We start from the raw sequence: 21,059 nt of genomic DNA, 5'->3' as shown, positions 1-21,059 counted from the left end.
TATGACGGCGACTCGTCAACCGTCGAGCCGAGCAGGATTGCTTGTTCGGTGCTAGCTGAGCTGGCGAGAAATGCCCTACGTCGTCTTGTTTGGCTGACGTGCCTACGGAAGCGAACGGTTATCTGCATGACATAGCTTGGCAACAAGCGATCGTGTCTAAATCACAAGCATGCCACCAGCTAAGATGTCATGGTGTGCAGGAATGCAGATACGTATGCAATCTGATGCTATGTTGTTCGCTGGACTGACAGGAGCCTCTGGAGTACTACAGGTGTTGTCGACGATGACGCTGACGTTACACAAGAAGCTCCCCAATCAGTAAATGTAGCCATCGGAATCTCCACGGCTCCAGAGAGTCTCACCCCGACAAAGCTTTCGTCTCGGCTCATCACCACTGGTGAATACGTGAAAGCTTGTCAGTGAATCCATCAACATAGTCCCAACATCGGCTAGATGCTTTACGCACTTCAACGTACCCACGTTGGTAGAGAGCGATAACTGATACCTTTACCGATATATTCCCGACCTCTCCAATTTACTTGATACCATCGGGAGGCCGCAGTCGAGCAACCGTCTGCCCAGGCGACCGCAAGACCGTGGAACGGGTGAGACATGCGCAGCTCTGCCCTGCGAATCCTCTCGGGTGGCGCATGGTATCGCCCTGACAGGTCGCGTAGACTTTATCTTGCATACTCTTGCATAAGTCTGGAGAAGCGTGTACCCGCCTCCGGTGGCTACACCACCATGCTTCGTCGTGAGTGGTACAAATCGGCAACCGTACAGCATGCATAGCGTGTGAGGACAATGTGGTCGGAAAGACGATCCCTCAGGCTCATGCAAGGCGAGTGAGACATTTGAGCAGGGTGAGACCTCAATGAAAAAACGAGAAAGAGGTAAGAGGACTTGAGAACTGGACGACATTTTCTTGAGAGTCGCAGACCTGTCTGATGCATGTTCACAGCTATCCACCACGCGGCTTGGCGCCCCATTTCCACAATAACTACATACCGACATGCTTGCAAGCCACCCCGATAATGCCTGTCCATCAGATCTTCGCCTTCGCCTTACCCGGTGGCAACAGCTCGACGTCCTTCCATGGCAGCCCCAGGTATTCCCACATATAATGAAATCTGTATGGTAGATCTGTCAGCACGCCCCACAGCTCTTGACCATCGGTTGGTCGCGTTTCAATAGTTCGCATCACATCCTGGATATACAGCGGTACCCCCACTTCCCGTGGTGAGCGCCTTGACTGACGTGACGATGTGCATAGAGGTCCAGCCCGCTCTATGCATAGCCGGACATACGAGGATGCCAGTCAAGATACGGACAAGTGAATTTTAGTGAAGAAGACACATACCTATCACTACCAAAGAACGGCTCTTCTTCCCCCTTGGAGTTGCGTACGAAGAACCATGGGCAACCAAAAGCGCCATGGTCGAGCGCTTCCTTGGTATTGTCGTTCAGCCTCTGCTTGTACGGCGGGCTATTTGCTTTGGCCACGATCTCCTTGGCTTCGTCTGCTTTGAGACGCAGCTGAAGTACTTCTAAAAGGATCTCTGGCTTACTGACATCCTTGCCGTCCTCCCACATAGCGTGGAATATGTCAAAAAAGATGTTGATGAATTCCGCTCGATGCGCTTCCTTCACAGCACATAATGCCCGCTGTGGTAGCAGTGAGAGAATAGGGAAGAAATCCGGCGACTGTAGATTAGGAAGGCCGAATTGTTTCTTCGCTCGCGCGCTGTCGTATGCGCCGTACTTCGCTTTTGCGTCGAGGCTCCAGGGTGGCTTGTTTCCTGCACTGCGGCGTCAGGACACGTTCGGTATAGCTAGTACCGGACTTTCATGTGGAGTGCATGGAAGGGGACGGGGATACGTACCGCTGCCGACGTTGATGCCGCCTAGGAAGACGGGTACTATACTACATCAAGTCAGTGAGTATACTTGCTTTTAATGAGAGCGTGCACTGGTTGGTAGGGTTTCAGTTCGTGGTATTGGCTTTGAGAGCCGGCATGGCAATGGGTACGCACTCAATCTCTACATTGTGCGCTTCGAGGACCTGTCTGTTTCTCTCAATATGCAGTAGAGCGTAGTATGAGTATGGCGACACTAGTCCGTAATTAGCATGTGATTCTTATATCAGGAGAATGATAGGAGCATACCGCAATCCAGATAGCACGTAATTTTGCTTGACATATTCGCAATGCTTCTAGCCACAGGATGAGAAATCACGTTGAACCTGGCATTCGAAGACGTCGGTCGCGTCTTATTATGCGCGTCGTCGTTGGGGACCGCACAAGGTCTTGGTTGCCGAGGTCTGTTAGCGTAGCTACGAGAGCTCTATCACTAATCAGCACCACGCCTCCACCTCTTGAGTCGCGAATGATGCAGATACCCCGGATCCTCGCCGCGTAACTCGTACGGACGTAAATGCAGTATGATGTGCACCTACCGAGGCACCGACGATGAGGATTGATTACAATGTCATGTCTACTTAGGCTTTACAGTTGCCTGTACTGTCAGCCGCAAGCTGCTACTCTATCTACGCGACGACACCTTTGCAATTAACTGTATCCTTGTCTCCACCATGTCCAAGTCCAACAAACAAGTCGCGCTCGTCGTTGGCGCGTCTCGGGGTATCGGTCGGCAAATCGCCATCGACCTCGCAAAAGATGGCTACGCAGGTACGCATCACAACAGCCCTCGACCTCCACAGAGCAAGAGTACTAACATTGAGCTAGTCGTCGTAGCAGCGAAATCCACGTCCGATGCTTCCAAGTGTTCTCCCTTTCCACCCGACCCAAACTCCTCGGCGTCCACCATCTCTACGGTTTGTCGCGAGATCCATGAGTCAGGCGGCGAAGCCACAGCCATCACCGTTGACACACGAGACTTCACAAGCATTCAACGTATGGTGGCCGAGACAATAGAGAAACACCGCCGTCTTGATGTATTAATATACAACAGCGGCGCAATATGGTGGGCAAGCGTGGCCAAAACGCCTATGAAGCGCTTCCAGCTCATGCAACGTGTGAATGTAGAGGGCTTATATGGCGTCATACAAGCCTGTCTCCCGCACTTTGAACAAAGTGGTGGAAACTGGAAGGGTCGTATTATCATCGTCAGCCCACCGATATACTCGCGCTTCTTCCGCGGCAAGACGGCGTATGCAATGGGCAAGGTGGGCATGTCTGTTCTTACCAAGGGACTGGCAATGGATTTCCAGAGAGAGGGCAAAATTGACATGGCAGTTACGAGCATCTGGCCTGCAACGGCTGTTCAGAGTGCTGCAACGCAGAATATAGGAGGTGAAGATGCTAAGGATCTCAGGACTGCGCATATCTTCTCGGACGCAGTGTTACAGATGATCAAGGCGCCTGTGGAAGAGGTCAATGGCGAGTTGCTGCTTGATGAGGACTTTCTAAGGACGAAGGGTGTTAGCGATTTTGACAAGTACAATTTGGTGGAAGGGAGTAAACCAAGGAGAATTATGCCGACAGAGTTTCCGAACTTGCGGGTCAAGGAGCACGATGACGAGGGCAGAAGGGTTGATAGTACGAAGTTTAGAGCCTCGAAGTTATAATTCTGAGAAAGTTGGTCTCTGGATTGATACGTTGATGCATAAAGTTTTGGGTCCTTCAGCGGAATGTGACATTTTACTTCCCGAATGGATTATGATCCAGACTTAGCCATGCAGGGCCAATAATCTCAGGCGGTACCGCCTTCTTCCTGTCCAACTGCATCAAGACCTTGAGCGAAGCCTTTAGCGTAACCCTCGTAGTGGCCCTGAGAGTGTCCTTCACCCCGGCCCCTCTCATAACTCTGCTCATTTGTTTCGCCACCTTCTCTGGCTCCTTCTCCCTTGCCGGCTGCCAATCCCACCTGCCAACCATCGGACATACCAACGTTATAACCTTCTCTTCTGCCATCAGCGTGACCTTGAGCTCGACCAGCGGTATAGCTATTGTTCCATAACACTTTCTCAGCAGACGTGACCCTCTCTTTCCATATAGTTGCAGCATACACTTGACCTTCGAGGTGACCCTTTTTTACACCATCATATATTCCTGCCACATAGCCTGCTTTGCAACCCTCTTCTTGTGCTTTGGCACACTCGGCACAGATATGGGGCTCCATTGTCCTCCGGACTTCAATTTCGGTTTGCTTTTTTACTTCAGCCTTTACCCTCTCCCCTCGAGTAGAAAGCCACAGCTCTCGCAAAGCTTCGAGCTCAGTACCTTCTGATATCTGAGCCTTTTGCATACGCCACTTCTCTTGCTCTTCATCGAAGACAGCACGTTCGTCTCTCAGAGCCTGTGCAATTGTTACGTGTCTAGCAGCTGACTGTTTCAATTTTTCCGCAAACTCGTTGAGCACCCACATCTGCCTGAAGTATTCTTTAAGATACTTTTCCTTTTCCGCGTGAACGTGTGCTTGCAATTTGATAATCTTGATAGTGGGTTCGCAGTACTTCGCTTCCCATCGTTTAACTGCTTGCTCTAGTCTATTCTTGCCGGCTGCCAGATTGTTGAAATGGTGCATACCATCTTCCATCCAGTCACCTAAAGACTAAATGGCATCGTAAACGTCCGCATTAGGTCCCACGACGGGAAAGTTTCGTCTAGTCTTGAGTGTCCTGGTTCCGAGTTCCTCTTCACGCTTCTTCAGGGTCGCTGTTTTGTCTTCGATTTCCTTTGACGTCTCTTGAATCACTCGCTCTTTGACACTGACACGAATCGCGTGCTGATCTTGTCCATCTTGTAAGTCTTCGTGTTTCTCCTTCATCTCCAGAGTAATAGCAGCGAGCTTCACCTCCGCCGCTATGCGTTTCTGATCGCTATCGGCCTTTTCATTTAAAAGCTCTTGGTTGCGTTTCTCTAGCCACTGATTCCGAGCGACAAATGGTAACAATCCTGGGAAGATATCCGGTACATCGCGGCTCGGACGCGGAGGTTCGTCATGTAGAAGAGATGCTGTAGTTCCTGGAATAAATCAGTGATTTGTGCTCGTAGCTCATCAATCTCTTACTGTAAGTGTTGTAACTTACTGGAGTTTGCTGTGACAGTGTAGCTGACTCCAATAGCTGATTGGGAAGCTTCATATGCTTCTAGGATGGCCAGACTAAACGCCTGGGTCTTTGGGTCGGGCATTGTGTCCCTCACTTGCGTTTGCGAAGCTTGTATCAGGTAAGAGGAACAGGCCAAGCAGAGATATTTGGATCAGGTGAGGGTGACGACTCAAAGAAGGAGCGCGGAAATGTGAGACCCTGTGGTGCAGCAAGAGAAGAAGCAGCGATGCTTGGCGCACAGACGCGCGCGCAGTGGACACACCAACGCGTTAAACAAGAAGGCCATGCAGGCTGATGTTGATCAGAAAACATTCGTAAGACTGCAATGTTTTCAGCCATATGCAGATAATGGTGAGATAGTGGTAGGCCACCACTTCCCAGGTTTCCGTATGTTCTGGTGTGCACGCGCGGCAGATCTAGTAAGTTGACAAAAGTCCACGGGTCATTTGGGACATGTGAAATGAACATCCATACCAGGGAACATGTTGAAGGAATCCGAAAGGAAGAGAGAAGATTGACCAGAGGAGTAGGAAATGCAGCACAACAACAGACATGGTAGAAGGTAAGAGACGAAAGCACCGGAACAACGAACTGAATAGTCATGCATTAGGCTCACCCATCTCTCCTTTTCATTCACTCCATTAGACCCCCATCCCCGGAAATTACTCCTTCATGATTTGCGGAGACTTCATACCCTACTACCGAGCACTCCGTCCATCAAACCATCAATATGCCAATGCCCAGCAAACACCATGCTTGCGTTAAGAGAAAAACCAAATAGCAAAAAAGGGACGGTTCTACTAGTACATGGGAGCGCTTGTAGATGCAAGAATCAGCCATAGAGGGCCAGAGACGCTCGATTAGAGAGATCTTGTAGAAGGGTATAGACGCAGTAACATGTATGCCAGAACGATATATGCATATGCGAAACTCAAAACGATGTGATTACAATCTGCGAGACAGGAAATCGACGGTAAGTGCGGCTTGTGGAGATCTTGTTGTGACGATGCAGATGGAGTTTGCAGTCTTCATCTAATACAGGCGTCCTCGGCTGGCCTGGCTTGCTCTGCTTGGTGATGTCCGGCTCCTCTCATCTTCCTCGGGCACGTCGCTCAGTCTAGTAGGATGGTGATGTCTCATACCTACCCACTCGTCGCCGTAGCCATCGCCACTATAGTCGGGTCGTCCACCAGCGGGTTGTTGAGAAGACCCCGCGCCCGAACTGGTTGCATATCCGCCCTGAGAAGTGGCAGTTGTACCATAGTGCTGGAGATGCTCGAGCTCACGTCGGCGTGCGTCTTCTACATCGTACTCGTCTGATACTGGTGACTGAAGAGATCGGAACGGGATACGGCGGCCTGAATCATCGCGTATAAAGTTCCCTCTCTCGTCCAAGGCGTACTCGATGTCGGCTTCTGACTCTGCCTGAGAAGTGACGTACGACTGCTCGTCATCTGGAAGACCAGATTCGGACTCCTGGTGTAGATAGGAGGCAGGTTGTTGGTAAAAGGCCTCTGGCTGGGACATGGCCGGCTGTGTAGATCCCTGCTGTGCTTGAGATGTATAGTATGGGTATTGTAGAGGAGCAGGAGCTAGCGATTCGTCCGCAACCGAAGAGCCACCAGGCCGAGATGATGCGGTCGATGCTGCGCCCGAAGGAATATAAGTTCCTTGAGCTACGTGTGCAGGCTGCTCAGGCTCTCGGCGCCCATGGCGGGCACTCTCAGTGAAGGGATCGGTATCGGTTGGTGATTGACCTTCTTCGTACGAGTAGTGTTGTTCGATGCCCTCGCCACTACTCTGTGCACCAGCATAAGTATCATCTCCATGTCCCCTGCCTTGACGTCCCATGTTCTGCGCCATCGGCACCACCTGCACTCCGCCAACCAATGTAGGCTGGCCTTCCCTCAACGAGAATGTGCGATCGCGCTCTTCCTGTTCTCGCCTCCCAAGCTCTTCCCATGCTCGGCGTGCTTCTTCCTTCGAGATTTGTAGCTCACGCTTCATCTCGGACACAGCTCGTTCGGCATTCTTCTTCTCAGTGGCCATGCGCTCCATGTTCGCTTCAGCCTCAAGGCGAAGCTCGCGCTCCGAGTTCATTTGTTCAGTCAATTGCGCTTCGCGCTCCTGGGCCCTCTCCTGGTCCTGGCGATGTTCGTAGAACCATCTCTGAAATTTTCGTTCGGAAGATGCGCGCAAGCGTTGAAGTTCGACGACAGCATGGAAGAGGTTAGCACCAGCTGCCGAAAGATCAGTGATTTGCCGTGACATTTGCTGTGCCAGTGGCTCTCTGCGGACTTCATCGGTGTTTTGCTCAAGTCGCCGTATCCAGTAAGAGGTAAGGCCCTCCCAATGTGAAGATAGGGTTTCCCAGCGCTCGAACGCATGTGGAAAGTTGGATGTTGTTGACTCCCGAGCTTGTCCAGTGGACGAACCCGGCGGAGGCGGTGGTCGTGCTGCAGCAGTTGAGGGGCCTGCTTGTGATGAAGCTGTGGCGCCGGAGGGTCGCCTGGCGTGGCCTGAGCCAGCTGGTCTTCTGCTTTGTTCTGCTGTCGTTGGCAGACCTAGATTCGCCTGAGTGGGTCGAGACGGTGTTTGTGAGGCTGCTCGAGGTCTCGATTGCGATGCGCCTGTTGTGGTCTCTTGTGCTTCGTTCATGGTGTTTTGTGATGGGATTGGCCTCTCTGGTTGACGCGGCACTCCGCCCGAGGAGGTCGGGTATTGTACGTATTGGTCGCCAGATCTTAGAGGGGCTGATTGGGGCTGCCTCTGGGTCCCAGGCTCAGTTGTTGGTGCTCCAGCTACACCAGAAACAGCTTGAGCTCTTCTTTCTGCGCTGGCTCGCCTGCGCTCCTCCTCGGCGGCCTTCCTTTGTTCCTCCACTTCAGCCCGTTGTCGTCTAGCATTCATGATCTGCGTTGGCGTACGTATATTGGACCGATCGACAGGCACGGGACCGCCAGTTGTACGGGCCCCGCCGTTGGCAGCGCGGCCACTTGTCAGATCGGACATGAGGGCGTTCTCTTCGACCAGATCCGGTGTGAAGGGATGTGGAAGTCGGAGTCCCTCTTCGAGCACGAAGCGTATTGCCGAGGCAGTACGTCGACTGATGCGAAGAGCGGGATGAGGCTCAGCGTAGGGGGTTGAGTGAGGGCGAGGTGTCTCGAAGCGAACGCGCTGTTGTTGGCTCGGATCGACTGATCTGGCGCGCTCGAAGTTGGGCGTACGGCGAAGGCTGTTCGCGACGCTGCCAGTCGAACTTGATGCTCTCGAGCGATTGTGCTGCGTGCGGTAGAAGGCGTCGGCTTGCTCCTGGCGTAGCTGGAGGGAGGTTCGGTATTCGAACAGTGGCGCTGGGCCGTCGCGGTCGTGGTCTCGTGAAGATGTGTGCTGGAAGGGTAATATGTTTGCGAGCTCTGGTGGATCGCTGGACGTCACTGTGAGTCCAGGGAGTGTTACTCAGGCTCAATTGCCCTTGCGCCGTCGAGGGCACCCGACTGGGTTGGAGGAGATACCCAGCGGCTGGGTCTCTGGGGATAAGCTAAGCAGCGCGCGACGGCGTGCTTATGTTGGAATACACGAAAGCTGGCTGGTGAGTATAATGTTAGATACAGAGACTGCGGAAGGGCTAGCAGAGGAGCCATTGCTGCGGTGCGCCCCAGCAGATCCACGCGTGAGGTAGGGTGGTTGGGAAGAGGTGAAGGGCTGGGAAGGTGGCTGGGAGGCTTCGTGAAATCGACTTACACCTCTCACCGACACTCGCATAGAATAGCCAATGTGCGTGTCTGTATGCGCGATGGGCGAAGACCTATGCGCTGTGCTGTTGTCGTGGTGCTAGTCGCTGTCCAATGCCTCGAGTTCTGCTGTCAACGCCGAAGCAGACGTCACTGGACGGAAAGCTGTCCCTCAGCCCCAGCGCTCGGAAGCGCGGCGCCTGCTGCAACGCGCGGGCGGGAAGTAAAGAGTGACTGGAGAGACAGAGGGTATCGTATGAATATGCATTGAAGTCGCACGGCCTGGCAATCGCGGACCTGTCGTAGCGCTCTTGGGGCGCGAGCGGAGGTTCACCCGGGAAGCAAATACGACAAATGCTGATATTTGCTCATGTGGAGTCGCACTGACCGACGTGCAGCGAGATGCATGCAAGCGACTGCTATGAGGCCGGGATAGCAGACGTAGAGTTGGTGACGGCTACGATCGATTGCCAGCGTGCCAGCTCATCGTGCTTGTTCTGCTAACCTGGCATGGGGGCCAAGGTACAGCGCGAACCGGAAAGCGGAAAGCCCGTCGCCGTCATGACCGGCCGAACGAAGCAAGGCAGCAGAAGCCAGCAGTTCAGGATTGATTCTCAGGAAGACATGTAGTCGGAGATTCATTTGGCATACGGCCTCACTCACTGCTCCTCATCGCGGTTACCTCATCGCACCTGCCCACCGAGATGCGCCTGCCAATCAGCGGGCCATGATGCGACTTTGTGAAGAAGGAGCGGCCCGCCTCCAGCGGGTCAACACGTCACGGCATCTGCCCACGAGTCTTGTGCCTCTTCAACCCAACGACAACTTGCTGTATTAGTTTCATCTCAAGACCTGTGTCGCAACAACTCTCATCATGAAAAGTCGCTCATCGTCGTGCACAGCCAACATAGAAGACGTTTGACGTCGACCCCTGCATCCTACATACATAGCATGCAACTCCCAGCCTCGCCTATGCGCAAGACCCACGATCCTGCAGCAACGGACCAACAAGGAAACATGCTGCAGACGTAACGTCTGCTAGGCCCGCTGACGACTTGTCATCGCCAGACGTCCCTCCATTCGTGATATCCTGGAGATAAACACATCGCGCACACCGCCTCACAACACGAATCGCAAGCACGTCGGACCAAGGCGGCAGCGCGAGATCTACTGCAATGGCGCCGAGATGTCAGCAACGAAGAAGTAGCACCGATATAACATGGATGTACAATGTGTTTATTCGTGTCGATCCTAGGAAAGGGCCAGACTCGGGAGTGAGACCTAGCTACAAGGGTATTCCTGAATGTTCTTTTCCAAAGCCTCCAAACGCCAAAAGCTCCCGTGTCGTGATATCGTAGTTTCTCGTCTCTCGGTCATCCGCCATGCGTCGTCCACGCGTTCCTACGAATTCGAAGTGAGGATGTTTGGACGAGACTCAATTGACACTGCTAGCAGTCCTCTCCATGTCTCCTCACTCTCCTTTGTCAGCCCTCTAATAAGAACAATGTCAAAAGCAAGCAAAATGCTGAGAAGACCGGACGAATTTCAGGAAGCAGCGCCGGAATGAAAACCAGAACCAGACGGCCAATCCCAGGATCGCCTGATCTTATGCTTGAAGCTGTTTTTCGCGGCTGACATAGAGTTGTTGGGGGCTTCATCGTTGTCCAAGGGTACGACCTGGTCGTAACTGCTATCATTGGAGACTACTGAGTCTGCAGTGGTCGCACTACCGACAGGTATCAGGCTCTCGCCAACCGGGGAAGTTTCAACCGCAGCAGGTACCGCAGGCATCTTAGGTGAGCTTCGGGCGGTCGAGGGCACTACAGGCGTTGTGGTATTGGAACCACAGGTCGATGCATTTGACCACACACTCAGTGAGGGTTTTCCACCAGTTTCAGGAACGGACAGCGGACGAGCTGAGAAATAGCCATCATCTGTGTTGGCGCCATCCAAGGCCTCGCCAAAATCCTTCATGTGGAGGGACTCTTTGGTCAGCGGCATTTGTGAGAATACTGAGGAATATTCTTCAGCCGGAGTTGAGAGATCTGCCTCCTGAGAGACGGCATCGCCTTGGTTGCTGCCTACAAGTTGGTGTACGAAGGTTAGTATTTGTCTCAGATGCGAATCGACCAGTGTTATCACTAACGCTGGTCACCACGGTCGTCGAAAGCTCCCGTCCAATTCGGCCACCGGATCAAGCAATGGGATGTCGCGTTATTGACCATCTTGGCCCACCTATCTACATTTTGGTGGTGAAGTCAATTCCTGTCTCATATGTAGATTGTACAGGGACATTACTTACTGTGTGGAGTACGAGGAGTCTTCGGAGCGCGCAGGCCGCTATCGATGCAGTCCTTGCCGCAAGTCAACAGTGCGATACGGGAGAGCTCTTGCTCGAAGGGCAGGTAATCGACAACGAAACCGTCAAGCTTGAGGCACCTTATTGAACGAGTCAGTCTTTGTGATGCAGGAGGAGGGTTCTGTTTTAGGGGTTGAGCAAAAGGATATTTTGTCTCCAGGTTTGGCTCCTCACGGCCAAAATACCCAGCGATCACCATTGGAGTTCTTGTTGGGGTACAGCCCATGAATACTGAGCTTTTCCGTATGGCTTTGTCTTCTCAGCTCTACGGGATTGTTGCACGTACCATAGTGATAGCGGCTTGGCCTCCTCCAAGCCTGCGGCGATACGTCCTTTGCGCATGCTGAAGTCGTCGAGATACTCACCGGTGCCGAAGGCATAGTGCAAGACTCCCTTTCCGTCAACGCCCCTGGAAAGTATTAGCGGCAATATTCCTGTACTGAACACTGGTCGAATTCCTGCGCGCAGTGACTCACTTGTACTCCTTTTCTTTGGAATCTGCCTTTGGAACAGTCAATCCACGGACGTTGTCAGCTTTGCGCCAGTGGTCTTGACGCACGATTGGAGGTGCTGCCATGTTAAGATCTAGGACGCGCATGCCAGTCGTGGACGTGTTGCGAAAGACAGTTTCCCAGTAGACTGACTGGAGAGAGTCGTGCATACCGAACAGTCGAAGCTCCTCAAGCTCTGTCTGCTGGACGAGGGGTCTCATCTCTGCTGGGGTGATGTATGACTTATACTCGTTCGTGCCATCTTGCTGGAGACGAACAGGCTGACCCAGGTCTAGGATAAGCTTCGTAAGCGACGTGGACAGCTTCTCCCAGATGACAGCCATGAACGGCAAGCCGGAGATCCAACTAGGACTCATTAGCGAACAAGCAAGCGCAGCAAGAATATACACATACGTCAATTCTTTGAGCGCAGGCATCTGTTGAACGAGCTTCGCGATTTGCTCGCCCGCATCGTGCCATTCTTTTTCAGGCTTGATGTGAGGGTGCGGCTAGTATAGCATCAGCTTCGTGTTCTTGCTCGAACCGGGAATGACCTAAAGTTGTGCAAGTATCATAACAACAATTACATCGAATATCTTCAAGGTACACTTTTCATATCCAACACCGGTGACTCTTACCTCGTTAGCATATTGCTTCTGCTCTTCAAGTATGGTGTTTTTTTCGTCATCTTTCTTCGGTGGGGTTGGCATCCACTCGCCGACGACGTAGAGCTTGGTCACTGGAGCAGAACGGTCGTAGGCATTGATGAGGTAATCATCGACCTGCTCGACAACGTGCTCCAGCGAAGAGACTACATTGCCGTTTTTGTCTCGACTGACGTCGAGTACGAAGCAGTCTTTCTTAGCGCGGTCAGCAGTAAGCGCCTTCTCGAGGATATAGGGACCTAGATTGTCCTTAAGTTCCGCCATAGCTGCGACGCGCAGTTGTGTGATTGGGTGGTTGGTCGGTTGGTTGGTTGGTTGTAGTTGGCGGTGTCAGTGGTTCGGGAATAGGTGAGTCGAAGTTTTGATATAAGCGGTCTCGAGATTGTTGCAGTCTAGATTGTAAGTGGCGCGGAACTGCAGCAGTGAGGGGAGTGATAAGAGCGTTTTCTATAGGAAGGCGCTCATGGTGAAATTACGACCCTAAACAATGACGTGGACTCATATTGGCCCATCTTCGGAACGCGCTGAGTATTCACCGCACGGTCGCATCATTTGACTAATCTTTGGTGAAATTGCAAACGCCAGTCGCTCCATTGGCTATACAGCGGAAATGCGTAATCATGGGAAAGTGCACTCAAGGAAAGTCGGAAACTGCGGGGGATGATGAATTACACTTTCTGAATAGAGTGAAGCAGACGGTTAGGAGCGACTATTTGCATGCGCAAGTGGATGACGACACGACATGAGCACCTTCGGGGACAAAGCAGATCGAGAATGACATACCAGAATATCGCATGAGACTTAATGTCCAGTTATCTCAGGTTATGAGTAGCTAAGATCCCACATTACTGTATAGCATCAACAAAAATACTATCGATGCGCCTATATCAGTAGCTCAGGGCCGAAAGCGAGATTTCCTCTCAGAATGCACTGTGTCCCAGTTGGTAACTCTTATACACTACCCGCGAGTGATGAACTTCCAAGAACCGTGTGTGCATATTCTCTTGGCCTTTGACTTGTAGTTCTATATTCTCACTCTTCTCGCAGATCAAATGACCAACGCACTGCTGTCCTCGAGTTCTTCAATGGCGGACGAATTTCAGCGTAGGCATCGCTGCTGTGGTTGTCATCGCAGATAGTTGCATCAGTGACTCCCAAGTGACATGCTCGACGACTGAAAAGTTGTTTGATGAGAGGTAATTCCGTTCCTGAGGTCGTCAAAGCCACTACATTGCCCTGTGTTATTCCTCTCTTCTTTATCAGTCAAACGCCATAGGTGGAAGCAAGCGACCAGAGACTTTCGTAGAGAGGAGAGGAAACGACGGCACATTGTTCGCTACTACCATGGCTGTACGAAATTGGCAACCAGGAGTTCGTGTTCATGTTCACCATACCAGACGGAGTTTTTTTATGAAAGATGCGGTGTTGGCTCAGTAGAGATTCTGTATTTCTACTTAGTCATACAATGCTGGAATGAGACTTCGATTCGTGGTAGCGCTCTTTGGTATCGTATTCGTTCTTCTGCACGTACGATCATCGATGGATGCAGAGCGCCATGAATCACCCGGGGCCTGGAAGACTGGTTGTGTGAATCACTCGGCACACCAAGAAATTAGACATGAAGTCCCACTTCGTATCTCAGCCTACGAGCTGTATACTAAAGTCAGTTAGTCAAGTCCATCCACAAGGCCTTTCGGTGCCTGAATCTACCCTCCAATCAGACTTCCAGATGAGGCCCGGAAGTTAACCCGGATCTAAAATCTCGATTGGAGATCTTCATTGCTTTTTGCGGTCTCAAGTGGAAGTGTGGAACCAGGGCTGAGATCAGCCTTCGAAGTTGCTTTTTAGCTCGATCTATTAGTGACACGGCGGCTTTCAGGGGTTGATAAGCCACTCGTCATGTCTGACCCAATTGTTTAGTCTTGGTATACCCACGCGGTACGGATGCACTTCGGGCCGGTTTTGATGCTCCTTGTACACGGCAAAAGCGACATAACCGGTGGAATGGCTCACCCGAAGACGGCAGTTACTTTCGCGTAGATGTAAAAGCTCACGTCGGCTTCTGTTTCTGCACGCGACACGAGTCGGCGGTTGGGTTGCCTCCCAGTACGGCGGTCGTCCCGAGATATCGCATCAATTGCGTTACTTGCACGTTTCCGAGTACATGAAGTTCTGGCCCGTGAACGACCATCCAGATCCAGGTCCATTCATGGCCATTCCATATGCGTGAAGCCTAAGTCTACGACAAGTCTAGGCATAGTAGGTATGCTCTAGAACTCGATGGAAGTTTGATGTGGATCGCCTGGTAGACCGCATTTTCGGCTCCGAATTCACAAAGCGATTGCAATGGGCCAACAGTCGGATAGTGGCGTCAAATGAGACTGGAACTGTAGAATGTGGAAGCCAGGCCCGAACAAAAGTCGGTGTCGGAGGGTTCAAGCTAAGAATCGGTAGTGCATCTTGTATCCTGTAAGCCCCTGCCCATAGTAAGCAAAAAGAATCATGTAAACCAGACCCTTCACCGCATGAAGGTAGATCGCTCCTCGGAGGTTTTGACTCGGAATGTGGTATTGGTTTTGACCGTTGTTGGTGCCCAATATCAGCCACAGAAGGCGAGATGAGGCGCTCGCTACCCCACAGTATCTGAAAGACGCTTAACGCTACGATCGTGGAGGAATGGGCATCTAAATTAACGCGCTTCGTATCCTGCCGTTTATTGAGACCGAACTAGTTCGATGAATAATGGTGCTTTTTCGAAACGTGGTCATGCCATGCGCCTGGGGAACATTCCCGAGTAAATGTGCTTTTGTTGATCGTTTGACGACCAGGGAATATATCAGATAGGTATGTATTAGTGATAACTCTACAATTGTAGAGCGTCAATGTGGAGATGCAACAATTACAAATCTCCTAGGCTTGTTCTTTGCCTGTCGCGTGGTGATGAAACCTACTAACTTGCTAACATTTGCGCGCGATGGTGTTCTGCATGATGTAGCCTCCAAGGGTCTTCAGAGGCAACGCCTAACCACTTACAGTGCTAGATTGTAACGGCACCTTGCGAGATGGACAGGGTTTGCTGTAGTCATAGGTGATTAGTATCTAGGAAGCATCTAAGATTGGCGATTCCCAAATTCCGAACTAAAGTCCGAATTCCCTCATGTGTCGTAGGAAGAGTTATTGCAACGTCTTTACGCTAGAACTCTTAGTCGCGGGATAAAGAACCGAGTCAAAAGCAAAGTGTTGTAACATGCAGCTCTCCACTAGCGTGAATCATTAAAAGATCTGAATCATAGTTGTCGTACGCTGTCCTGTTTAGATCGGGCCGTCATTGACAATTGGATAGGAAAAAAACGTGAAAACCTAAAAATCTCAGAAGAAATTATTGTTCGGAACGGACTGCCGAGAGGAGTAGATGTGTGTGGACGATGGTGCTTTGTCTTCACGCCTCATGACGTAGGTGCGCTTCGTTGGCGGAGTCAGGACCCATCTCGTCAACCATGCATCGATAACCGTGGTATAGTAGATTTCATTTGCCTCGAAAGTCCTTGCGACTGGTCGCAGAGAGACCTGGATCGATTGCTGTAGTTGGGGCAAGAGCAAGGAATATGCTTGCAAATCTAGGGCAGCCGTAAGGCGGAGTGTGGGAAATCTGACATGTGGGATCTAGGATGAGATCGGAAACACCCCCACACTAATCTATAGCTAAGCGCCCACCACCTGGAGTGCGACCTAACTCCTGACCACCTCACGAAGGATGCAACACCTCGTAACAATTTCAAGTGTTGACTGCGCCGTCGGCGTGATCATCCCGCTGTAGCGGGAGTGGCTGGTACCAGAGAGATGGACATGGGATGGCATAACTTCCGTTTGTGCATTCATAGGTTGTTGTGATGAATCCTCCAAAGCCTGTGACGTTGTGCGCGATTGACTGGTAATCAAAAAATGTGCAACGAATCCTTCCTCCTACACATGAAAACCTTGCGTTTCGAAGAGCTCCGACGGCGGGTTTTTGCGTTGGATGACGAAGTTGTCACGCTTGAGAACGCGGTAATGGACTAATCCTGGTTCTGGATAGATCGCGCAATCTCCGCATCTAAAATTGGTCTTTGTTCGAAGCAGTCTTGTTGCCCGCATCGAACCATGCCGAGTAGGAAGGTGAGATTGTTCCAGTAGCTGTTGGGTGCAGATGCAGATAGCTCGAGTATACTTCAAAGGCTACTGAGAGTAGATGTGGTAGTAACTGAGTGCGTAAGTTTCACGAACCTGGGCGGGAAAAACTGCAAGAACGCTTCCAACCCTACCAGGTAGAGCTGTACACAAGAGAACGCTTGGGATGCAGATAAAGATAATGGTATGATTTCAAAGTGGCTAATAGGATAGTATTCTTGATAGATTTGCTGCTACAGGAGGATCGTGGTTTGCATTCTGAATACAATGAATTACAACAGAAGTTGTTGTGGGTGCTATCGCGGCGTTTGCTGCGCAGTCTAAGTAAACTCTTTGCGTGGCTAAGCGCCTAAGCGTTCATCGTCTTTCATTTGCGACTTGCTGCTTGTTGTAGTAGTGATATTACGTGAGAAATAAGATACATGCGGGCTAGGAATGCGGTGCAACGGAACCGTGGCCGTGGTATCGTCGGGTGCCGCCGGTGTTGTGCAGAGATTGTTGATAAGCAGAATCGCAATACGAACTTGTTTCCATGGCGCCGTATGAGGGTCGACATTGTGGGATAAAGGTCTCGAGCGTGTTCGCTAGAGTGGTGTGAAGATAAGATGGAATGTGCCAAACCGAAATCTACCGTCGCTCAAACACTACGAGAAGAACGGCTATCCCTCGTGCCGACATTCATCTTGCAGTCTTCTTCGTCGTCTGAGTCGAGCATGTAGTCACCAGGAAAGCCTCTTAGTCCACTTTCCAGCATCCGGAAAGTTTCTGAGTATGCCTTCGAGGGAACAGCATCCGGAGGAATGATGAGTGAAGCGATATCCATCTTAATTGACCTGGGATAGGGGATATCTCTTGGATCTTTAACGAACCAGCTGGGGTCCTGCGCAGCATCGGGTTTCCTTGTATGATGTGTGCCTAGGTCTGAAAACCTCTCATCCAGAATCTTGCGTAGCGCGCGCTCAACCTGCTCATCTGTGGGTCCCTGTACGGCTTGTCTCTGTTCCAGTAGAAGGACGCGTTCGTGCAGCTTCCGAAAGCACAGTTCTGTTCTGTGCATGAACTCATGGCTACAGTAATAAGCATGAATGAATGAACAGAATGAAAGAATTGCTGTGCTTACTACCATGCTGCAATCTGATCGAAAGATTGATTGATCTTCTGCACCTGGAATGTAAACGACATAATTGAGTCGTATGAGAGACGTCAAAGAGTGACTGGGGATATGGGATTGGAAAATGCCCTGCGAGATTCCGCCAGTTGAGTGAAAGTGCTTGAGAGTGGAAAGCTACGTGTATGCAAAGACGAAGATGCGGTGGGGTGTGGGAAGCGAGAATTGGCAACGCTGATATACGTGTATGATCCTTAAAGGCGTGAATCCCAGGGAGGCGTTTCAAGTGGCACCAACAAGCCCGACTTCTGATATGCAGTTAGGTGGGTAGCGCGGCAGGGCCCTCGGATGGCGGGAGACTTTAATGGGCCGTCTGGCCGGTGGGGATTACAAGGTGGTCATCCAATCAAAGCTACGCGAGTATGCAGCCCTCTGGAGTCCCTCGAATTGGTGTGTATCCGGGCTATACATGTCCGATCAAGCAAGAAGTCATTCGAAAAAGGGAATGGCGAACAATACTGTCTAATAGAGGTTATTTAGTAGTAAGTGCGAAAACAGGCAACGCAAGATGTAACCTTGGGAGAACTGATCTTCCCCTTTGCGATGGATGCAATTGCGCAAGTCTCAGAGATACAGGGGCTTGTGCAATGACACCGCCCCCATCGACATGATCGACAATGCTAGCGACAAAGGTACAGGTCGATGTCGAGTGGCTTGCCTGTCTGGGCGTGCAGGGTTCCCAGATATTGTTGCCGACCCATTTGATCACAGCTCGTGGTCGTCTCACCGCGAAACAAGAAAGAGCACGCGGGGGCGGGTTTCTATCCCAGCGGTGGTGCATGCCATGCATGCCATCAGGTCAATCCGGTTATCGCCGAGCCTTTAGGCCAAGGCTCTCGCACGTGGTTTCCTTGCACACGGTCTTTGCGTCGCTCTATGTGGTGTTCGCCAACTCCTTCAACAGAGCTTCAAGTGAAGAAAAGCCGTTGCCGATCGAGGTTTGTGACATGATGATGTCTTTATCCGTCGTCGGCCTTGGGATGCTTGCAAATTGCGCGTCTGGTTCGTGACCGTGGCGCCAGTCTCAAAGTAGTTACAAGGGGTCTTGAGCAGCGGACCTCGGGGACAACTTCCAACTCCTGAGCCACCCTCGTCATCGGTGAACCATCTGCAAGCGAAGCAACCAGATACGTCAATTATCCCGACAAACACCAGTTCCCCCTAGCATGTTGCCGATTTCTAGCTTGGGAAGCCTAGAGTCAATTATGATCAGGTGTTTCTCAAGCTGCGTGCACCTGGGTAGGGAGGAGCCTGTGCGTCGCGTCTTGTCCACGCCGAACAATCGGCGATCCTCACGGTCTTCCTGCGCTTTACACTGTTTTGTCGCCTTCATCATAGGCGTCACCTCTCAGTACCTGAGGCTGAATCTTGCCATGGCTCAGCAATAGAACCGCGCGGCTGCCATATACTCGAAATCGTGTTTCGATTGGCTGCATCACCGATGAACCACCTTCGCAGGAATCGCGCTTACAAGGTCCACAGATGCGATGTTAATCTTGCTGACCATTGATGAGGGAGAAACATACGATTCTTCTTCAACATGGCTACTGTGGTCATGTTTAGATGCAGACGGTCTAAGTTCCTGTTGTCGTAAATTGCGTCTAGGGTGCTCAGCCAGCAATGTTACACTCCAAGCCATTGATCTATACGCTTTCTGATTCGCCTCGGAATTCATCACGATCAACCTTCGGAACATTCGATAACTAAAGACCAGTATTGTACCTATTTGGAGGACGTCAGCATACTTTCCATCGTTGCTATACAATCCAGTCATACCACTGGGGATGCAGGGTGCACACATGGCATGACTTACCGACTGCTAGCATTACTGGAGAGCATGCCGCGCGTATTGCAACCTGCATAAATGTGCACTAAAGCCTGCTTCATCGGTGATCCACGGATCACGCATCAATTACTGGGGCGTCACCCCGTATTCTAGCATCAATCAACTAAACTTCCGATGTCTTTCATTCCAGAAGCATCGAGTACCTGCCCCCGCGATCTTCAGGCGCTTGTGGTCAGAGACTGCAGATCCAGCTAGTCGGATTGTTGAAAGACGCGTCCTGTTCATAGATCTCAGCCACCTCCACAGAATTCGAGTTTGCGCGCGTTGGTTTCAGATCACGTTCTCCACTATTCGGGTGTATATCTGTATATGCACGGGTCTCTGATTGCTGATTAGAAGGCGGTATCGCTGATAGCCCTGGAGTATCAGCGGACCACATGGCGCCATTGCTGAGCTGACAAGTCGGATGATTCTCGAACAAACAGGGTAAACACAAGTATCCTAGCCCTTCGTACCCGGCTGCTTGACTTCGGTAGTTGGATTACATCCCCGTCTGGGAATCCTGCCACGTATATTGGGCTAATGCAGCCTCCCGAGCACTTTGCCTGCAGCAGTGCACTGGGCTCCGATATGGCACCGGAATCCGGTATGGAATACTCAGTCCCGCTGGCCGCTGGCTTCACGGGGAACAACTCTTGGTAACCGTTAGAACGTGTATGCTTAGACCGCAAGAGCTGATTAAAGTTGGGAAAGGGTCGGTCCGGTAACAGCATTAGACATCATTCAAATCTTCTTCTCTGAATCTAGTGACCTATCGATTCGCGCCATATGCATGCCTCACCAGTTCTGGACAAGATTATCACATCGACGATGATTTACGGGAGCTCCACACAAAGACTGGCCGCCTCCACCACAACATGACTCTTCTGGCACGTCTTTCGATCGCACGTGTGCATGCGTCAAAGGGTAGTTTTATTCATCAACTCCGCTAAGGTCTAAGCAAATGAACTGCACATCGGTCCCAGACCCGAGCTTCCTACTCTGGACAGGATCACATTTCCAGGCCATTTCCAGGCTTATTCTCGCTTGGCATTCCGCGAGGTCCCTACAAAAGACCACGCCGTACCAACAACCGGATCGCTTGACGCATGCAGCAAGGGCTGGGACGCCGCGGCAAACCCGCGGTACTTTGGACCGCTCATACAAGCTTCCCGGTCCTCGCCTTCGCGTTAGAAGGATCCGAAAAGACCACCGGTGTTATATCTTAGGCAGTCGATGGTATTTCCGCAGGAACCTGACGTCGCTAGTTCATAGATCCCGCACTTTAGGCGGGAGCAGATATAGCGATTCCCACAACGTCCCTACCCGGTGAATACCCTCACGGTGGGTCCCCAGACATTCAGCGCTCCCCGATCCCTGTGTCAGTCTGGTCACTGACTCGCAGACATCTAATTTAGGATGTGGGACGTATACCTGCCCTATTAAGACTCTGAATTGCCGAATATGAATGCTACGCCCATAGACATGAAAAAGACATACGATTGTAAGCTTTTACGACTGTCGGCGAAGCCGGTGGAATCATCCTTCCTTGCGCGGTAACGGTAGGCTCTAGTTTGGC

General features: G+C 51.4%; 7 protein-coding genes across 7 annotated transcripts; 1 reads left to right on the top strand and 6 right to left on the bottom strand.

The window, feature by feature from the left end:
- Positions 1-910: 910 nt before the first annotated feature.
- On the bottom strand, positions 911-2,199 carry CC77DRAFT_1068557 (thioredoxin-like protein; the record flags this gene model as incomplete). Its single annotated transcript, XM_018529081.1, has 4 exons — positions 911-1,799; positions 1,884-1,924; positions 2,034-2,112; positions 2,166-2,199. The coding sequence occupies 4 exons, from the start codon at positions 2,197-2,199 to the stop codon at positions 1,288-1,290; spliced, it is 666 nt and encodes a 221-aa protein (XP_018391257.1). The 3' UTR covers positions 911-1,287.
- Positions 2,200-2,352: 153 nt separating this feature from the next.
- CC77DRAFT_1045627 (NAD(P)-binding protein) lies at positions 2,353-3,760 on the top strand. Its single transcript, XM_018527413.1, has 2 exons — positions 2,353-2,687; positions 2,745-3,760. Exons 1-2 carry the CDS (start codon positions 2,591-2,593, stop codon positions 3,584-3,586), a joined length of 939 nt encoding a protein of 312 aa, XP_018391256.1. The 5' UTR covers positions 2,353-2,590; the 3' UTR covers positions 3,587-3,760.
- CC77DRAFT_8261 (hypothetical protein) lies at positions 3,650-4,871 on the bottom strand. The gene has a single exon (XM_018533319.1). It carries the CDS (start codon positions 4,555-4,557, stop codon positions 3,712-3,714), a length of 846 nt encoding a protein of 281 aa, XP_018391255.1. The 5' UTR covers positions 4,558-4,871; the 3' UTR covers positions 3,650-3,711.
- CC77DRAFT_1055954 (hypothetical protein) lies at positions 4,573-5,153 on the bottom strand (the record flags this gene model as incomplete). The annotated part of the gene is made up of 2 exons (XM_018527868.1): positions 4,573-4,985; positions 5,051-5,153. 2 exons carry the CDS (start codon positions 5,151-5,153, stop codon positions 4,573-4,575), a joined length of 516 nt encoding a protein of 171 aa, XP_018391254.1.
- Positions 5,154-6,044: 891 nt separating this feature from the next.
- On the bottom strand, positions 6,045-8,925 carry CC77DRAFT_1036616 (hypothetical protein). Its single transcript, XM_018527025.1, has 2 exons — positions 8,565-8,925; positions 6,045-8,508 (listed from the first exon to the last, which is right to left on the bottom strand). Exons 1-2 carry the CDS (start codon positions 8,713-8,715, stop codon positions 6,104-6,106), a joined length of 2,556 nt encoding a protein of 851 aa, XP_018391253.1. The 5' UTR covers positions 8,716-8,925; the 3' UTR covers positions 6,045-6,103.
- A 1,425-nt stretch (positions 8,926-10,350) lies between these two features.
- CC77DRAFT_1003872 (hypothetical protein) lies at positions 10,351-12,584 on the bottom strand (the record flags this gene model as incomplete). Its single annotated transcript, XM_018523228.1, has 7 exons — positions 10,351-10,886; positions 10,952-11,044; positions 11,108-11,244; positions 11,451-11,573; positions 11,641-12,021; positions 12,070-12,164; positions 12,294-12,584. 7 exons carry the CDS (start codon positions 12,582-12,584, stop codon positions 10,351-10,353), a joined length of 1,656 nt encoding a protein of 551 aa, XP_018391252.1.
- A 4,540-nt stretch (positions 12,585-17,124) lies between these two features.
- On the bottom strand, positions 17,125-17,669 carry CC77DRAFT_1026988 (hypothetical protein; the record flags this gene model as incomplete). Its single annotated transcript, XM_018526345.1, has 2 exons — positions 17,125-17,554; positions 17,608-17,669. 2 exons carry the CDS (start codon positions 17,667-17,669, stop codon positions 17,125-17,127), a joined length of 492 nt encoding a protein of 163 aa, XP_018391251.1.
- Positions 17,670-21,059: the final 3,390 nt, after the last annotated feature.

This window comes from Alternaria alternata (genome assembly GCF_001642055.1).
Source record: "Alternaria alternata strain SRC1lrK2f unplaced genomic scaffold CC77scaffold_1, whole genome shotgun sequence".
NCBI classification, from domain to species: Eukaryota; Fungi; Ascomycota; class Dothideomycetes; order Pleosporales; family Pleosporaceae; genus Alternaria; species Alternaria alternata.
Note: the sequence above shows the minus strand (reverse complement) of the source record. Positions and strands in the feature narration are given on the sequence as shown.